The sequence below is a fragment of the Quercus lobata genome, chromosome 5, assembly GCF_001633185.2.
Source record: "Quercus lobata isolate SW786 chromosome 5, ValleyOak3.0 Primary Assembly, whole genome shotgun sequence".
Classification (NCBI taxonomy): domain Eukaryota; kingdom Viridiplantae; phylum Streptophyta; class Magnoliopsida; order Fagales; family Fagaceae; genus Quercus; species Quercus lobata.
This window is the reverse complement of record NC_044908.1, coordinates 50311369-50327260: the sequence shown is the minus strand read 5'-3', so window position 1 is coordinate 50327260 and position 15892 is coordinate 50311369. Positions and strand designations below refer to the sequence as shown.

The window sequence follows — 15892 nt, the reverse complement described above, 5'->3', positions numbered from 1 at the left end:
ATGAGATGATCATTATGTCTTTGGTATTGAGTAGGTCATTTTATAACGCAACTGCTTATTTCTTCTTTTATCTATGATAAATCTTCTTTTTTTTAATATATTTTTTTTTTGAAGGGAGTCTAAGATAAATCTTTTGCACGTGAATACGTGTATTCAGCTTTTTTTTTTTCTTCGATGGCTACAAGCTCCATTCGTTTACGTGACTAAAGTAAATCACGATAGCACGTTTGATTAGTCGCCAAAATTGTCGGTGTATCAAAGTGCAATATTTGGGGTTTGCCTCATGTGAGTTTGTGGAAGTAGGGACTCTTCTATTACTTGATGTCAAGTATTAGAAAATGGCACCATTTACCCACGTGTATGCTGTCTATATATGGTTTGCTGATCGTTACAGGGGAAATTTTGGACTAGAAAAAAAAAATTGACTAATTCTTTTTTTTTTTTTTTTTAGGTGTTTTGGGAATATTGTCGTTAAGATATTCAATTCGAGGATAAGCATGCCATTGGAGCATTGGTTAATAAACTATTTTAAGAAAATTTTAATACCACTTTCTCGGGAAATATAAAAGCCAGTCGAAAATGTAGGTATTTTTTTTTCCTCTTATAAAAAGTTTCTAGAAATAATTCATAAACCAATAACATTCGATAACATTTCTTATTTAATATAAGAGTTATGTTAACAAGTGTCCTTAGGGTAATTGTTAATAAACCATTTTAGAAAAATTTTGACAACACTTTTATAAGAAATTAAAAAAAAAAAAAAAACTGTTAAAATATATATATTTTTTATAAAAACTTTCCTAAAATTGTACACTAACAAATAACTATATAACATCCATTAACATTTCCCGTAACTAAAAGTCATTTGCACAACTTTTTGAACTGATGCATTGTTATCAGCATTTATCTTCCACAAGATAAACATGGTGACGTACTTTACATTCATGCAGTTTATCCCCTTTGACTTTGTCTCTTCGCCTTCCCACCTCACGTTAATAATGTGCAGGACTTTGCTTTTCCTCTTGTTCGAAGTCATTTAGTTACACTCAAATAGTTATTCAAATGACACCAATAATAGTAAACTCACGTTTCAAAGTATGTACTGATGAAGTGATAATATAGTGTAATTGAAAACAGACTAAAATGGTGGTTCCTCCTTGCACTATGATCCCAGCAGTACATGCTAAAAAAGGGAGAAAATTAACCCATTCATCAGTTGGAGTTGTTATTTTTTTTTACTCTGTCAGGAAAGAGCTAGCCTCGGTGATCTCGGGCACTGGCTTGTCGGGCATCCTGAGGAAATTATAGGCCGATGCACCCGAGATACCCCCAAGAACGGGTGCTATCATGTATATCCATAACCCTCTGTATTTGTTGTGTATAATTGCAGGTCCCAAGGTTCTTGCTGGATTCATTGATGCTCCTGTAATTGGCCTGTCAAATAGTGTAGGATCCCAATTTCATTAGCATAACCAATATGAAGATATATGGATTAATCAGGAAAAAAAAAAAAAAAAAAAAAAAGAGTGCAAATTAATGTGAACACATTTATTTTTATGATATATTTCAATCGGATAAGATTAAGTTATTACCCTGCAAACAATACGTTAAGTAGGACCGTAGACCCAACAACAAGCCCACCAAGCTTTCCAACCTGCATTAACAAGATAGTATATTTCAATTGGGTATAAATATAACAATCCATAGGTAATTGTCAACATTGTTAATCTTAAAATCTTATTAATGTTATAACTATAACACACGTTGAAATTAATGTATGGAAGATTAATTTCTTGATATTATTCTTGATGATATACGCTAACTAACTAGTAGGAAAAACTTTCTCAAAAAAAAAAAAAAACTAGTAGGAAAAAAATTAATTAGCCAACTATATATACTGGCTAATCCTAATCTGTTTGGTAACTCTATAGGGAAAAATTGAACCAATGTAAAGGTGAAGAACTAACAGCTCTGGAATCAGTGGCAACACCGGATATGATAAACAAGAGGAAGAATGTGATTATGAACTCCATCACAAAAGCCTGCAAGTCTGATCCAGCCGGCATTGTTCCAAAAAATTGGTTTTCGTGCCCATTGAAGATTAATCGAAGGGTTCCGCTTGCCAGTGTTGATCCAAGGACTTGAGCTAATATATATCCGGGCACCTACATGATAAAATTAGACAAAAATAAAGATAAAATCAGAGAGAGATAAATTTGATTTATATAGCAATAATTTTGATCTTAATTAAAAATAGAATAGTAAATTAATTTTTAGTTCTTTCCGTCAAGGAATGTCCTTGTTTATTTATTTTGTTATTATTATTATTATTATTACTACTACTTGTTTTTGGCTAATGGTTGGTCTCCAAAGCTCTTTGAGAAAACTGTTAAAAGTACCAATGAAATTTCTTGCACCCAGTAAGCACCAGAATTGGTATGTTTGTTCAACTACAAAGTGGATGAGATAAGGTAATGGTTGGTGTACCTGTTTCCATGGAAATCTTTTGTAAATGGCAAAAGAAATGGTCACTGATGGGTTAAAATGGGCACCGGAGACGTGACCAACAGTGTAGACCAGAGCCATCACAACCAGCCCCCAAGTCATTGAAATTCCTATCAAACCCACCACATTTTCGTAGTTCAAATTCGTCAGCACCGATGCACAGCCGGCAAATATCATGATGTATGTAGCCACCACCTCGGCCATCAACTGTGATCAACAAAAAATTTCCTTTTCATGTTAAAAAAATTCGCTTCTCTAGATTTGTACTTAGCAGAAGAAGTTGCCATAGGCTGAGATGAACAATGGTCAAAAAAACATATAGTAGTGTATATGTAAGCATCATATGTTTTAGAGTAGTGTTTATTAGGTGACAATTTGTGTGTAACAAGTTTAATCCTACGTTTTTATCGTAGTTCAAACGATGGTAGTAATTATATATTGAGTGAAGGCAAATGATACTCGATCGGAGAAGATGAGGAATTACCTTTTGCATGAAAGCAGCAGAGACACGCAGACGAGGAGACACCTTTTTCATGAAAGATACAGAGATACGGGACCCCGATTCATGGTTGGGTTTGGCGGCTAAGGTAGGACGATCACGAGTAATATCATCATTCTCAACATTCAGGACAACCCCATGGTTGTTATTGACTCCTGAATTCTCAGCCATCCCTTTGGACACAAAAGAAAGCTGCTATGAGACGAGAGAGAGCAAATGAGAGCGAGCGTGGGAAAGATTGCTCAGCTTCGGTTCACAATTGTGGAATGGGCCCAAATACCCCAACTGAACAACTGCTATTTATAAATGAACGGAGGAGACGTGGATTTTTTTGATATAAACAAAGATATTGACCAATTCCCTTATTTGCTCTTCTTTGTGTTTAACTTACTAGAAGTATTATGTAAGTCCAGATATTTTTATAATATTTTCACAATAAATTTAATGTGATAAGTTACCATTGGTTCTAATTTAACAAAAAATCTTATATAACAAATTATTATTAGCTGTTATTAATGGAGAAAAAAATATAATTTTAGTAATAAGTTTAAATTAGAACCACACTAAAATTACATTTTTTTCCTCATTAATAACAGCTAATAATAACTTGTTACTTAAGATTTTTTTTAAAATGTTGTGAAAATATTGTGGATAAATTATTCTCTTTGTTGGGTTACACGTGTGAGTGAAGTCCCGCATTAAATAAAGATAAGAAGAATGAGTGGTTAATATAACATAATTGAGTATATACCCATTAGGCTTAGGTCTTTTGGGTTAAAGTGTGTCAAATATGTTATATTAATTACTCAATGAAGCTCCCCAAGGTGTTTATTCTTCCCAACACTTAAAATATGCAAGATATATGGTTGAAACTTGTGATGTTTAGAGATTATGAGAAGAGAGGCACAATGTTTGCCTTTTAAACTCTTCTAAACAGGATTTGGATCTCTCCAAAACTATGACCTTTTAGCTTATTGTTACGAAGTTGGCAAACACTAGCAATTGACCCTCCTCAATTACTGGTCAAAACAAAAAATGACCCTCCTTATTTGGCACCAACAACCCTTCAAATTAATGTTTTGAAGTAGCTAGGCATTGTGAGACCTAAGGTTCATTTAGTTGGAGATTTTTAGTATCATTGTTAAAAATAATGTGAAAACTATGATTTAAAAAGTGTTGTGAAAACACATATTTACGATATTCATAAAGCAAAAAATATATTTGGTATCATGTTTCAAATAACATGTTTCATGTGTGAAAAAAATATATAATTGTGTATTTGGTATGTGTGTGCATGTTTTTTTTTTTTAAAGTTGACAAGCACAATACAATTTAATATTTTTTTTTATTTGAGGAGATAGAAGTTAGTTTATGTGTTGTCTAATCAAGTGGGCTCCATAGTTTTCAACATATTTACAAAAGTGTCATCAAGCAACGTTGTTTGAAAACTGGTAAGAGGAGTTTTCTAAATTCGGTGTTTAAACACCCTAAACTGAACAACGTAACTCAAATACTTCAGTAAAAAACACCCTTACCAAACGTGTTGTTTTTTTTGGGCCCACAATTTCCATAATTTTTAGTGTTTAGACACTAAAAATTGTTGTTCAAACAACCTAACCAAACAGACCTTTAGTAAATGTTTATCTTAGAGTTAAATTTATTTTATACAATTTTTTACCGATCCTAAAAAACAATTGAAATTGTGACTTAAAGTTATGATTTCTAACTTCGAAAATTGTGATGATTTTCAATTGCTTTTTGAGATGTGTGTAAAATATATAGTTTGTGTAATAAATACTATTCTTCATCTTAATTCAAGATTTAGGAACAAGGCCTACTTCTAAAAATAGTCAATGTATTTGTATAGGATATTAATTGAGTTGGCTGAAAGATAAAACCGAAAAATGCAAACCATTGGGCCACACACATCTTTTTCTTTTCTTTTTTTTTAATTTACAAGATAGAATTCTATTCTAACCTAATCTAAGTGTATATGTGTGTGAAATTCCCTCCTAGAGACTTGAGACTTGAACCCTGGCCCTTGCCCCCCATATCCACAAGCACTTATACTTGTGGAGTGATCATTACATTAAGTTGGCCAAGAACGAAAAATTAATAAATATAAACCAATTTAAGTATCAAATATATTAAAAAATTAAATGACACATCACGGTTTGACCTTGGTTGAACCTCAGTCCAACTTCAAAAACCTTGAACTTTTCCCTTTCTCGGTTCATTGAATGGTCTAAGTTTCAAAACCATGGTCACTTGAGCGAAGCTAGGGCTCACTCAAGCAAATTCCTATTTGGTTCAGTAGTTAATCGGCAAATTTGTAGTGATGATCACACACAGAGAGGTTTTTTTAAATGCCAATTTGATGAGGAGACAAGCTCGCTTAAACTATTCACAAAGTTCGAAAATAGGGTATTGTCCACTCAAGCAGGACTAGTGCTTGATGGCCGCTTAAGTGGGTCATTAAATCTCGCTTAGCTGGAGTTGAAGTTGTATATGGTCACGTTAATAAGTCCTACTGTAAGTAACAATACTGGGATTAATATTCTATATTGTGGACTTCCATTTTATTTAATGGAATTTTCCATTGGGTGGTTATCGTTAAACCCCTGAAGGGTTTTTCCCGTTAGAGTTTTCCTCTGTGATCATATTGCCTGCCCACTTTATTTTTACCAATATTTCACTTGAAATATTGGTTATACATGCAATTGTTGCTAATTAAACTGCCATTCAAAGGATAATTTTTCTAATAATATAATCAAGCTGGCTTAATTAGATTCAAAGCATCCAATAGAGGTGTAAAAATTCTCAAAAAAAAAAAAAAAAAAAAAAAAAAAAAAAAAAAAAGAGCCTTGAAAAGATAATAAAAAAAAACACTATTTTTCATTATATAATTTTTCTTCTTCCGTTCTTAAGCAAGACAAGCACGGAGAATTGAACAAAAGCACGCCTATCATGAATCATTATTTTACGTACCTAGCCACAATTTAGATTATATATATGATCTCTTAATACCTATCACATATGCTTTTCAAATATCTACAATCTACATATTATAACTTGATAAATTTCTCGTCCAAAAAAGGTTAAAATTATAATTTTTATATGTTAAAATTTTACAAAAAATAATGAGTTTTGGATTAGATAATAAATTATATCAAATTTACATAAAATTTAATATGCATGAGAAGGATATGCCATCCAACAAGGGATTTAGACAAAATATTAGTATAACTGAAAAATTATTGTAATTTTAATTTCATTTCAGTTAAAATTCTACAAAATCTTACCTCCAGATTTAGTTGCTAAATTTTCTCATAAAAAGAAAAAAGAAAAAATATTCAGTTGTTAGCGTGTCGGGTACATATCGTGTTGACTCATAACTCATGAGTATTTAACTATATGAATCAACATTAACCCGATACATTTATTAAATGGATCTGAACTTCTTAACCTTAACACAACTTGTTTATTAAATGGGTTAATCACACTGACCCATTTATCAGATTTTATCAAAGTGAAGAAAAAAATAATTCAAATTTTAGTATTAACCCAATTGCTATGCACTATGAAAAACTAAAAATAGACATTCAAAACTAAAACTTATCTTAAAATCACAAATAATTAATCACAATATGTCAAACAAAATAAATCACAACTAATAATATTATATAACTAGGTTTTGAAGGGTATATTGGTAAAATGACATTTAGTTAAATGGGTTTCGTAGGTTGGACTCAAACATAACATGTTTATTAAACAGTTTAGTTGTGTATATATGACACAAATTCATTAATCCACTAACTTCTTGTCGTGTAGTCAGTAGTGTTGAATTTTGTCACCCCTACCGAAATTTGCTTTTCAAATTACTATAAATTTCACATGGCATTTCAACATTGCTGAATTCAAATTCTACATTGTTCCTCAAATCTCTTGTTTGTTTCAACCAAACCTTAATGGCCAATTTGGATGAATGGGGAGGGAGGCGAAGTAGTTGGCTACTCCCCATCCCTCCAAATTGGTTATAAATGTTTATTTTATTTAAGTTTTTTACAATATAATGCCAAATATCTCTTTTTTTCACAGTGCTAATAAAACTTACTATAAAAATTTAGGGTAAACTATAAAAATAATCCTTATCCTTTTACACCTTATATCAATTTGATCCATAACTTTTTAATTGTATCAAATTAGTCTCTAACATTTCAATATTATGTCATTTTGGGCCTTGCCGTTATCTCTTGGATGGAAAATTCTGACAGAATAATATAAAATTAACTAACTTGCCACATCAATTGCCAACTGTGCAACCACATCATATTAAAATTAAAAATAATAATAAAAAAAAATCCTAAATTGTTGTCATATGATTAACAAATTCAAGTTCTCTTATGGATTATCGACACTAACTTTGTGACTTGGGGAAGCAACATTAGGCGAATTCCTAATTTCCTATTAGAGCTACTGGTATTTGTATTCCTCACTTGGGTTTTCTCTGCAGCCAAATTTGCTTTACCACCATAAGATGGTTCCACAAACCTTGACTTGGGTTTTGAGAAGGCTGACCTTGCAAGCTATTTTCATCTTGTTAAGGTCTCAGTTGGGATTTTGAAGGCTTATTGGGAGTTTGATTGTTTTTGGAGAAGAAGAGCTTGAAACTATAGACATTTGGTCTTTGCTCTTCAGGTTCTCAAGCTCTGTATGCTCAAGATTTTGATATCTAACCGATTTACTGATCAAAGACCCAAATTGGGGATTCATTGAAAAAGAGTATGAGCCAATTTTAGTTAGTGAAAGGCCTTTGGACAAAGAAAGGAGCCTAAAATTCTACAGCAACCAACCACTGCCGGTCCTTGCCGCTACCATCTACAACTTTTGTTTTAATAGAGTTAGTTAGAGATTAGGGACAGATGAGTGAGTGTGAGTGAGGGTGATGAGAGTCTAAAGAGAGAGAGTTTTTAGGGATTTTAATTTTTCTCCCAACAACTAAACTCACGTGAGAACCACTATTTAGTATTTAGTAAAAAAAAAAAAAATTAATATGACATGGTTGTACAATAGTCAACTGATATGGTAGGTAAATTAATTTTTTATTATTTTATTTGGCCCAGCAAGCTTTTTTCAGCAATAGATAACAGTAAAGACTAAAATGATAAAACACTGAAAGATTATGATCTAAATTAACACAATTAAAAAATTAGGGACGAAATTGACATTTGATATAAAGAATAAGGACCATTTATGTAGTTTACCCAAACATTTATTCCATAAGGTTTACTATACTGTTTATCCTTTCTAGTGTTTTTTTTTTTTTTTTTGGATAAATTGGAGAGTATTAATGATTGGATAATAGAAGTATAAATATTACAGACACAGTCACAATACAAACCGGAGTTATCAAAAGATAAGAAAGGCAAAACAAATGAGGGAGGAACATCAAAAGGTACAAAATCATATCGTGAAGAGGTTCCCTTTCTTGCTAAGGCATTTGCACAACCATTCCCTATAACAGTGCTGCACTCTGACTTGAGGAATCTGCCCCAACAACACCCTGCAGTCATCAATAAGTGTAGCAAGATCTCCATTAGTGGCAGCATGACTGCTTACAAATGATACTACTAATTTAGACTTTCTAGTTTCTAGTGTTTTTTTTTTTTTTTTTTTTTTTGCCTAAAATAATCAAATACAAAAATTAATTGAAAACATAAGGTTTACAAAAATTGACATGGTATTTCCTCTTCTCACGTGGCAACTGAGTGCTTGTATCACAATGCTAATCATATAATATATAAAATGGAAAATTATTAGTTTATATTTTACCATTCAGGTAAGATTTAATGTTTAGTCTACATTGTAAATCTTATATGGATAGTACAATGTAAATGAAGAATTTTCCATACAATATATTAAAGTTGAGGCACAATTAAAATCCAAACTACTTCTAATTATAGATTAATTTTGCATCAAGTGTCCAATTTGAATTTTTAATTTTTAGTATCAAGTGACCTATTTATAATACTTGTCGCAAAAGTCAAGGTGAAAATTCACTCACTTAGATAAGATGAACTCATCATTACTACTATTTAATGTTTTCGTATATAAGCATGAATTACAGTATCATAAAATGTATAAAAATTGAATGCATAAAGTTTACAATAGTGTCTATCCTTTTTAGTGGTTCTTTTTTCTCCTTAAACAATCAAATACAAGAATTTGACCAATTCAAGTCATAAAGAATCAATTTGTGTTATAATGTTTACCTTTTTACACTTGTATCAAGGGTCGCTTTAATTGAAACTACATCAAAGCACCCATTTAAAACCACTTCTAACTCATTTAGTTATTTTCAATCTATTTGAAATTCACTCAAATTCTCTTTGAATTTTAAAATTTTCTTTAACTTAAATAAAATTTCAATATAAAATTTGTCGACAATACTAGGTTCCAAAAATTAACTATGCATTTTCTAATGGGTTTTCATACTTATGGAATATTATCCTCTTTGAAAAATTAATGTAAAGAGAAATAATCATCAAACTCTATGGTTGATAACAGAATAAAATAATTTCAAGCTCTCAGATGATTAATTATTATTTTCTACTAAGCCAAATTTCAATCCCACATTGCTCATTCGTTGTATAGTCATTTATTAGTTATTACAACTAGGTATTCTTCTTGTAATATATCGATCATTACTTTTAAATATAAATGTGTATATGCATGGGTTACACGTTACTACAATTTCATTTTTTATTATTCTTTTTTTTTATGGTCTTGACTCTTGACATTCGTTTTACGTGTCAAAAATTAAATTTTCACTTTTTTTTTTTTTCTAGGAATGTGTCTCATCATCAATTAGAGGAACAACAAAGTTAGTTTATTCAAAAGATTTAAAAAAAAAAATTAAAATGACTATATATATATATAAATCAAGTGGAAAGAAAATATCATTAAATTATTTTTCTGATACGTAAACAAAGAAAGAAAAGAAATAACCTCTTCCCAAATGGGAAAAATGAACTAAAAAACAAAATAAATAAATAAATAATAATAATAATAATAATAATAAAAAAGAAAGAGGAAAAAAATCCACACATAGTTAGTTTGAAATAGATTTTACGTTCTACTTTATACTCTATTAATTGTAGTATGTAATGCATGGACGAAGGCACACTTGGGCTTTGAGGGGCAATGGCCACCCCCAATTTTTCTTTTTAAAATTTATTAGTATATATATAGGTACTAATTTTAACAATTTTGTTTTATAAAATTACTCTTTGCCCCCTCTCCTTAACAATATCATTGATTCTTCTAAAAGTAATACTACAACCACAAACTTTTCTACAATATTTTTGTAGGGGTGTTAGACCCAAAAAAAAAAAAATATATATATATATATATATGTATGTATGTATGTATGTATATATTGGGCCGGAGGCCCAATCTGAGAACATGAAGTAGTCCGAGGAATGGTGAACATAATCAGAGGAGGCTGTGTTAGCAAGTGAAGAAATTAGTTTTGATCATAAGAGCCCATGAGGGTGATTTGAGGATGAATCCTTCCTCAGCTGAGTAAAGCTGAGATCTGAGAAGGTGGTCTACCATCCAGGGCAGCGTTCTAGGAGATTCTATTGATGCAGATAAGCATCACAGAAGCATAGGATAGAGGAAGTTCTGAAATATCTAAAGAGAAAGCTGCTACTACTGCATTGAATACTTTACACCTAACCAACTGGCTGCATTAATGTGGAGGTGATACTTGAATAGTAATTTTCAACCTTATAGTTGCTACCAGAGACTTCAGGAAGGTGCTAATGGGACAAAGACCAACACTAGCAATCTACCCTACACGTGGAGCGTAAAGAAATTAGTTTTAATCAGAGGAGTGGTCTACCATCCAGGGTAAGTGAAGATATTAATTTTAATCATAAAGGCCCATGAAGGTGGTCCGAGGATGAATCCCTCCTCAGCCAAGTAAAGTCGAGGTCCGAGAAGGTAGTCTACCATCTAGGGCAGGGTTCCAGGAGATTTTATTGATATAGATAAGCATCAAAAAAGCACAGGATAGAGGGAAGTTCTAAAATATCTAAAGAGAAAGCTGCTACCTTCGCATTGAATATTTTGCACCTTACCAACTGGCCACATTAAGATCATTTTGTTAATCTTGAGTGCAGAAGGGACTAGGAGTTTAGTGTGCATACCACCCATACTAGCAGGAGCCAGTCTCGAAGCGGGAGTCACCTTTCTCATGAGGAGAATACCAAAACCATGCAACTGGAGATTGATCACTTGAAGAGGAAGTTGCGTCACGAACGGCAAAGGTGAACTCCCTCCAATTCTGACTTCTCTTCTGACGATGAAGAGGATGGTAGTTATGGACCCAAATCAAGGACTCCTCCTAGTAAGTCTTGCTCGTATGATAAGGACTACCACCATAAGCGTAAAAACAATAACTCATCTTCCAAAGGCTTGGGAAACGATGAGATGAGCAGAGCGCTCAACCAAATTTCTAGATCACCTTTCACGCGCAGAATTAAGGGAGGGAGACTTCCTCGAGGGTTCACTCAGCTCACGTTCACCAAGTACAATGGTCGAACAAACCCTATGGAGCATGTTAGCCACTTCAACTAGAGGATGTTAGTGCATTCCAAAAATGAGGCCTTGATGTGTAAGGTATTCCCATCCAGCTTGGAGCCTATAGCGATGAGGTGGTTTAATGGTCTAGGCGCAGGTTCTATTGATTCCTTTAAAGAGCTTACTTGGGTGTTTGGATCTCATTTTATTACGTGCAGTAGGGTTCCTCGGCCCTTAGATTCCCTATTGTCCATGTCCATACGAGAAGGAGAGACCCTAAAAACGTATTTAGACAGATACTGGGAGATGTTCAATGAGATCGATGGGGACTTTGATGACGTAGCTATAAGGACTTTCAAGGTCAGCCTGCCTGCCGAGCACGATTTGAGAAAGTCTCTGACCAAGAAGCTGATAAGGAGTGTGCGTCGGCTTATGGACCGTATTGTCGAATACAAGTGGGTTGAGCAAGACCAGCAACAAAGGAAAGGAAAGGCTAAGGTTCTCCCTAAGGACAAGACAGATTTTAGGGCGAACAGATACAATAATAATAGGCCCCGAAGGGATTTTGCCAGGCAATCTGGGTCTACGGCTCTTCAGGTGGTTAATACAGTATTCTGAGAGCTAGTACATCAAGTCTTGGAGAAGATCAATAATAAGCCATACTTCAAATGGCTAAATAATATGGGATGAGATCCATAAGGCGTAACCAAAGTCTTCATTGCTAGTATCACTAGGTTCGAGGGCACACCACCGAGGACTGTAGAACTCTGTGGAATTATCTAGAGTAACTAGTCAAAGATGGAAGGTTACAATAGTTTTTATATCGGCCCAATGGGCAAGGAGACCAAGTAAGGTCAGGGGCTCAGGGGAACGCTTTCTCAAGGCCCCCTTTGGGCACAATTAATGTCATCTTCACTGCTCTTGGGACAACTGGTTCTCATGCCTCTAGGGTGATGTCTGTGGCTTGGCCACCCACCAAGAACTCTAATTTTGAGCAAAAGAGGGTTAGAGTGGAGATTTGACCAACGTTGAGTTTTTTGGATGAAGACAAGATTGGAACCATACAACCACACGATGATACTTTAATGGTCACACTCAGGATAGGAGGATATGATGTGAAGAGGGTGTTGGTAGACCAGGGCAGTTGTAACACCCCAACCTCATTGCATAATTAATTTTATAGGTTTATATGCATATTATTATCTTAATTATTTTTAAGTGCATGAAGCTTTGATATTGTGATATTATAAAACATATATGCTCTTTTAATGTTATGGATAGAAATTTATGAAGGTAAGGATATACATATATGCAAAGTTATATTGTTTGGGCCTTTCTAGAAATATAAGCTTATAAGGGGGTGAAAAGTGTAAATGCCAAAAAGAGTGGGCTGTGATTTTTCTTTCCTTAGCATCACACGTGCCCCACCCCAAAGTCAATATCCTTATCTTTCTTTTGCTGCACTAGAACCTTCTTGGTTCATTTTTCTTTACTCTTTCTTTTCTTCTTTCTTTGCTCCTTGCTTTTCTTTCTTTGCTTTTGGATCGGCAGCACCTTACTTCTCACAATAGCTTTCATTTTCTTACATTGAAAATCATAGATATCTCTCTCTAAGAAGGAATCAAACTCTTACTAAAGTTTAACTTCAGTTTGTGGGTAAGTAATCAAAACCTCATTTGATTTTGGGTATGTTGATAGTATAATTGTTTTGTTTATTTTCCCTTCTTTATTTTCTAATATGATTTTAGAGGCTGAACTATGATTCTATTTTAGTGATTTGAAAGTTTGATGATATTGTGATCAATTGGATGTTTATTAATGAATTTTAGTATGTTTAGTATAGGTATAAAAATACCCAAATGAAATGGAGGCCAATTTCTATTAGTTGGTGATTTTGTAAGAACATATGTTGAAACTGTCACTGTGACAGATTTGATGTTCACAACAAGAAAAATCTGTATTAAATCGATTTCTGTGAATTAAGAGGCTAAAAGAAGTTTTTATGAATTCTAAAACACACATGGTTGTTATGGAAGTAGTCTCACAGCATTTGGATGAGTAGAAAAATAATGGTTTATTTTCTAAGTTGCAAGAAATTTTGTCAGGACAAATTTGAGTATGCTGTCTTACGTGATTTTTAATAAATCATGGGTTTATGCTTTGACTCCAAAATATTTATGTATATACTAGATATACAGGGAAGTGGTTCTGTAAAAGTTCATGACATTTGGATGTGTGTGTATAGCCCATTTGTATTTTACAAATGGAGCATATGCTGCTGAAATGAGCAGTGAACAACATATGCTATACTTGATTTTGTGGATTTAATTCTCAAGTTAAGGTGGATGTTTTGAGCTATAATTTAATATGCTTATCCTTTAATATGTTTGGATCATAGATAAATTCTATACCTTGATTTCTCTATGGTTTGGATACATAATGTGTTTGATAATTGTATCATGTGCTTTGGGGAACCTTGTGTGATAGGAAGTGAGGATTTTCTTGAGTTTGAGAGTTAGGTTATGATTGAGGTATAAGTTTATATATTAGGAAGAGTTTTTCAGTAATAAATTTTGGTTTTTCATTTAGGTGGCGAGAACAAGAATATGGACACTTGATTTTCTCTTGTACAATTTCTCGCGTCTTCTGTTTTCAGGTAAGGAATTTATGACATGTGCTTTTGATAAGTATAAAGATTGTTTAGAAAAGTATTATGTATTAAAGTTTTTAATTAGAGATATTACATATATGCATGATTTAAGTAAAATATGTGTTCGTGAGTTGTTCAATCTTATCTACATAATAATTTTAATATATTGATGTTATTATTTATATCACGAACATAATATTTAAGAATGAAGTGGATGTGCTACTGTTGTGAAAAATTTATGTAAAAGCAAAGTTATCAGAAAAATATAGTTTTCAGTTATTTCATTGTTATGATTTGAATTCAACCAGTAGGGGTTATAATAATGCTATTTCCATGAAGATTTTGATTGGCCATTAAAAGTGGGACTGGCTCTGCTGTACTCGCCCTTCTTGGTAACAGCCAACTTGTCGAGGATGTCAACCTACCCCTATGGTTGAAAATATGTATTATGATGTGATTCCGGAATTACTTAGCATTGTGGGGAATGTTAGATGCCTGGCACTCTGTGCTGGAAGCCTCCCAAAGTTTTGACAGACTTACAATTGGATTAACTAATATGTATTACAAATGAGCTATTAAGTTATTTGGAAATTATAAGAAAAGTATGAGGATAAGAAAGGTATATTGAATGTGTTATAAGTCTAATGAGAAGTTATGATAAAGTATTTTATATTCTACTCAAAGTTAAGATTACTGAATTATGTTTAAGTTCCTTATTTTATCCTTTAATTACTATATGAAAGGAAAATAAAATATTTTCATCCAAAAGCTCATAAGTTAGTTCAAGAGCAATATGAATAGTATGAAAGCTATTTTATCAAAGCTGACATATCTATAAAATATTTGATTTACATGCATTCTTATTAAAGGCCTATGGAGCTTAAAACATTACTGGGCTTCGCAGCTCACCCTATTATATTTCAGTGCATAAATTCTTCTTGGAAGCAGCAAGAGTATTAGAGATGGCAAGGATTTTGTGATTTTCGTTTGTTAGAATGTAGAGTTTTTTTTGTTATATAGTAGTTTAGCTCTTTTGTTGTATAGGAGGAATCAAGATGTACTTGATCCTTGAGCACAAATGTTATTTAGTACCGTAATTTATTTTGAACCCTAATTGTATGTCTTTAGGTTTATGTTTGTAATAAGAGTTTTGCTGAATGTGTAGCTATATAATATTTACACGTATATCTTAAGTTTTAGCTAAGTGGAAATCTTGCAAAGTTCGAATGGAATGAATTTTCAAGGTTTTCATCATTTTTCTATATTGTGGCTTTTATGCAAGAAATAAGCAGGAATACAAGAAAATATTCTTGATAAGCACCTTCAATTTAGGTTGGTTTGTGTTAGTATTGAGGTAAACTTGATATTAACATGCCGGTCATGCTCTAAATTCTGGAGTACAGGTTTGGGTCGTGACAGTTGTGGTGTAGAGATTATGTACCCTGACTTATATAAAGGGCTGAACTTGAAACCCAAGGATTTGACAGCCTATGATTCACCTTTGGTAAGTTTTAATGGGAAAGTTATCATTCCAAGAGGTCAGATTAGACTACCCGTGCAAGCAGGTTCAGAAGTAGTAGAGGTGGACTTCATTGTGGTGGATGCTTATTCTCCCTACACGGCCATTGTGGCAAGACCTTGGCTTCATGCCC

At 32.9% G+C, this 15892-nt stretch overlaps 1 protein-coding gene and 1 long non-coding RNA gene across 2 annotated transcripts; one reads left to right on the top strand and one right to left on the bottom strand.

Moving 5' to 3' along the window:
• Nucleotides 1-839: 839 nt before the first annotated feature.
• LOC115992614 (nodulin-26-like) lies at nt 840-3266 on the bottom strand. The gene is made up of 5 exons (XM_031116836.1): nt 2990-3266; nt 2488-2712; nt 1968-2165; nt 1593-1654; nt 840-1434 (listed from the first exon to the last, which is right to left on the bottom strand). Exons 1-5 carry the CDS (start codon nt 3173-3175, stop codon nt 1236-1238), a joined length of 870 nt encoding a protein of 289 aa, XP_030972696.1. The 5' UTR covers nt 3176-3266; the 3' UTR covers nt 840-1235.
• Nucleotides 3267-13114: 9848 nt separating this feature from the next.
• Nucleotides 13115-15318, top strand: LOC115989284. Its single transcript, XR_004091867.1, has 3 exons — nt 13115-13246; nt 14180-14246; nt 15145-15318. It is a non-coding gene; the product is annotated as an uncharacterized LOC115989284 (long non-coding RNA).
• The last annotated feature ends 574 nt before the right edge of the window (nt 15319-15892 follow it).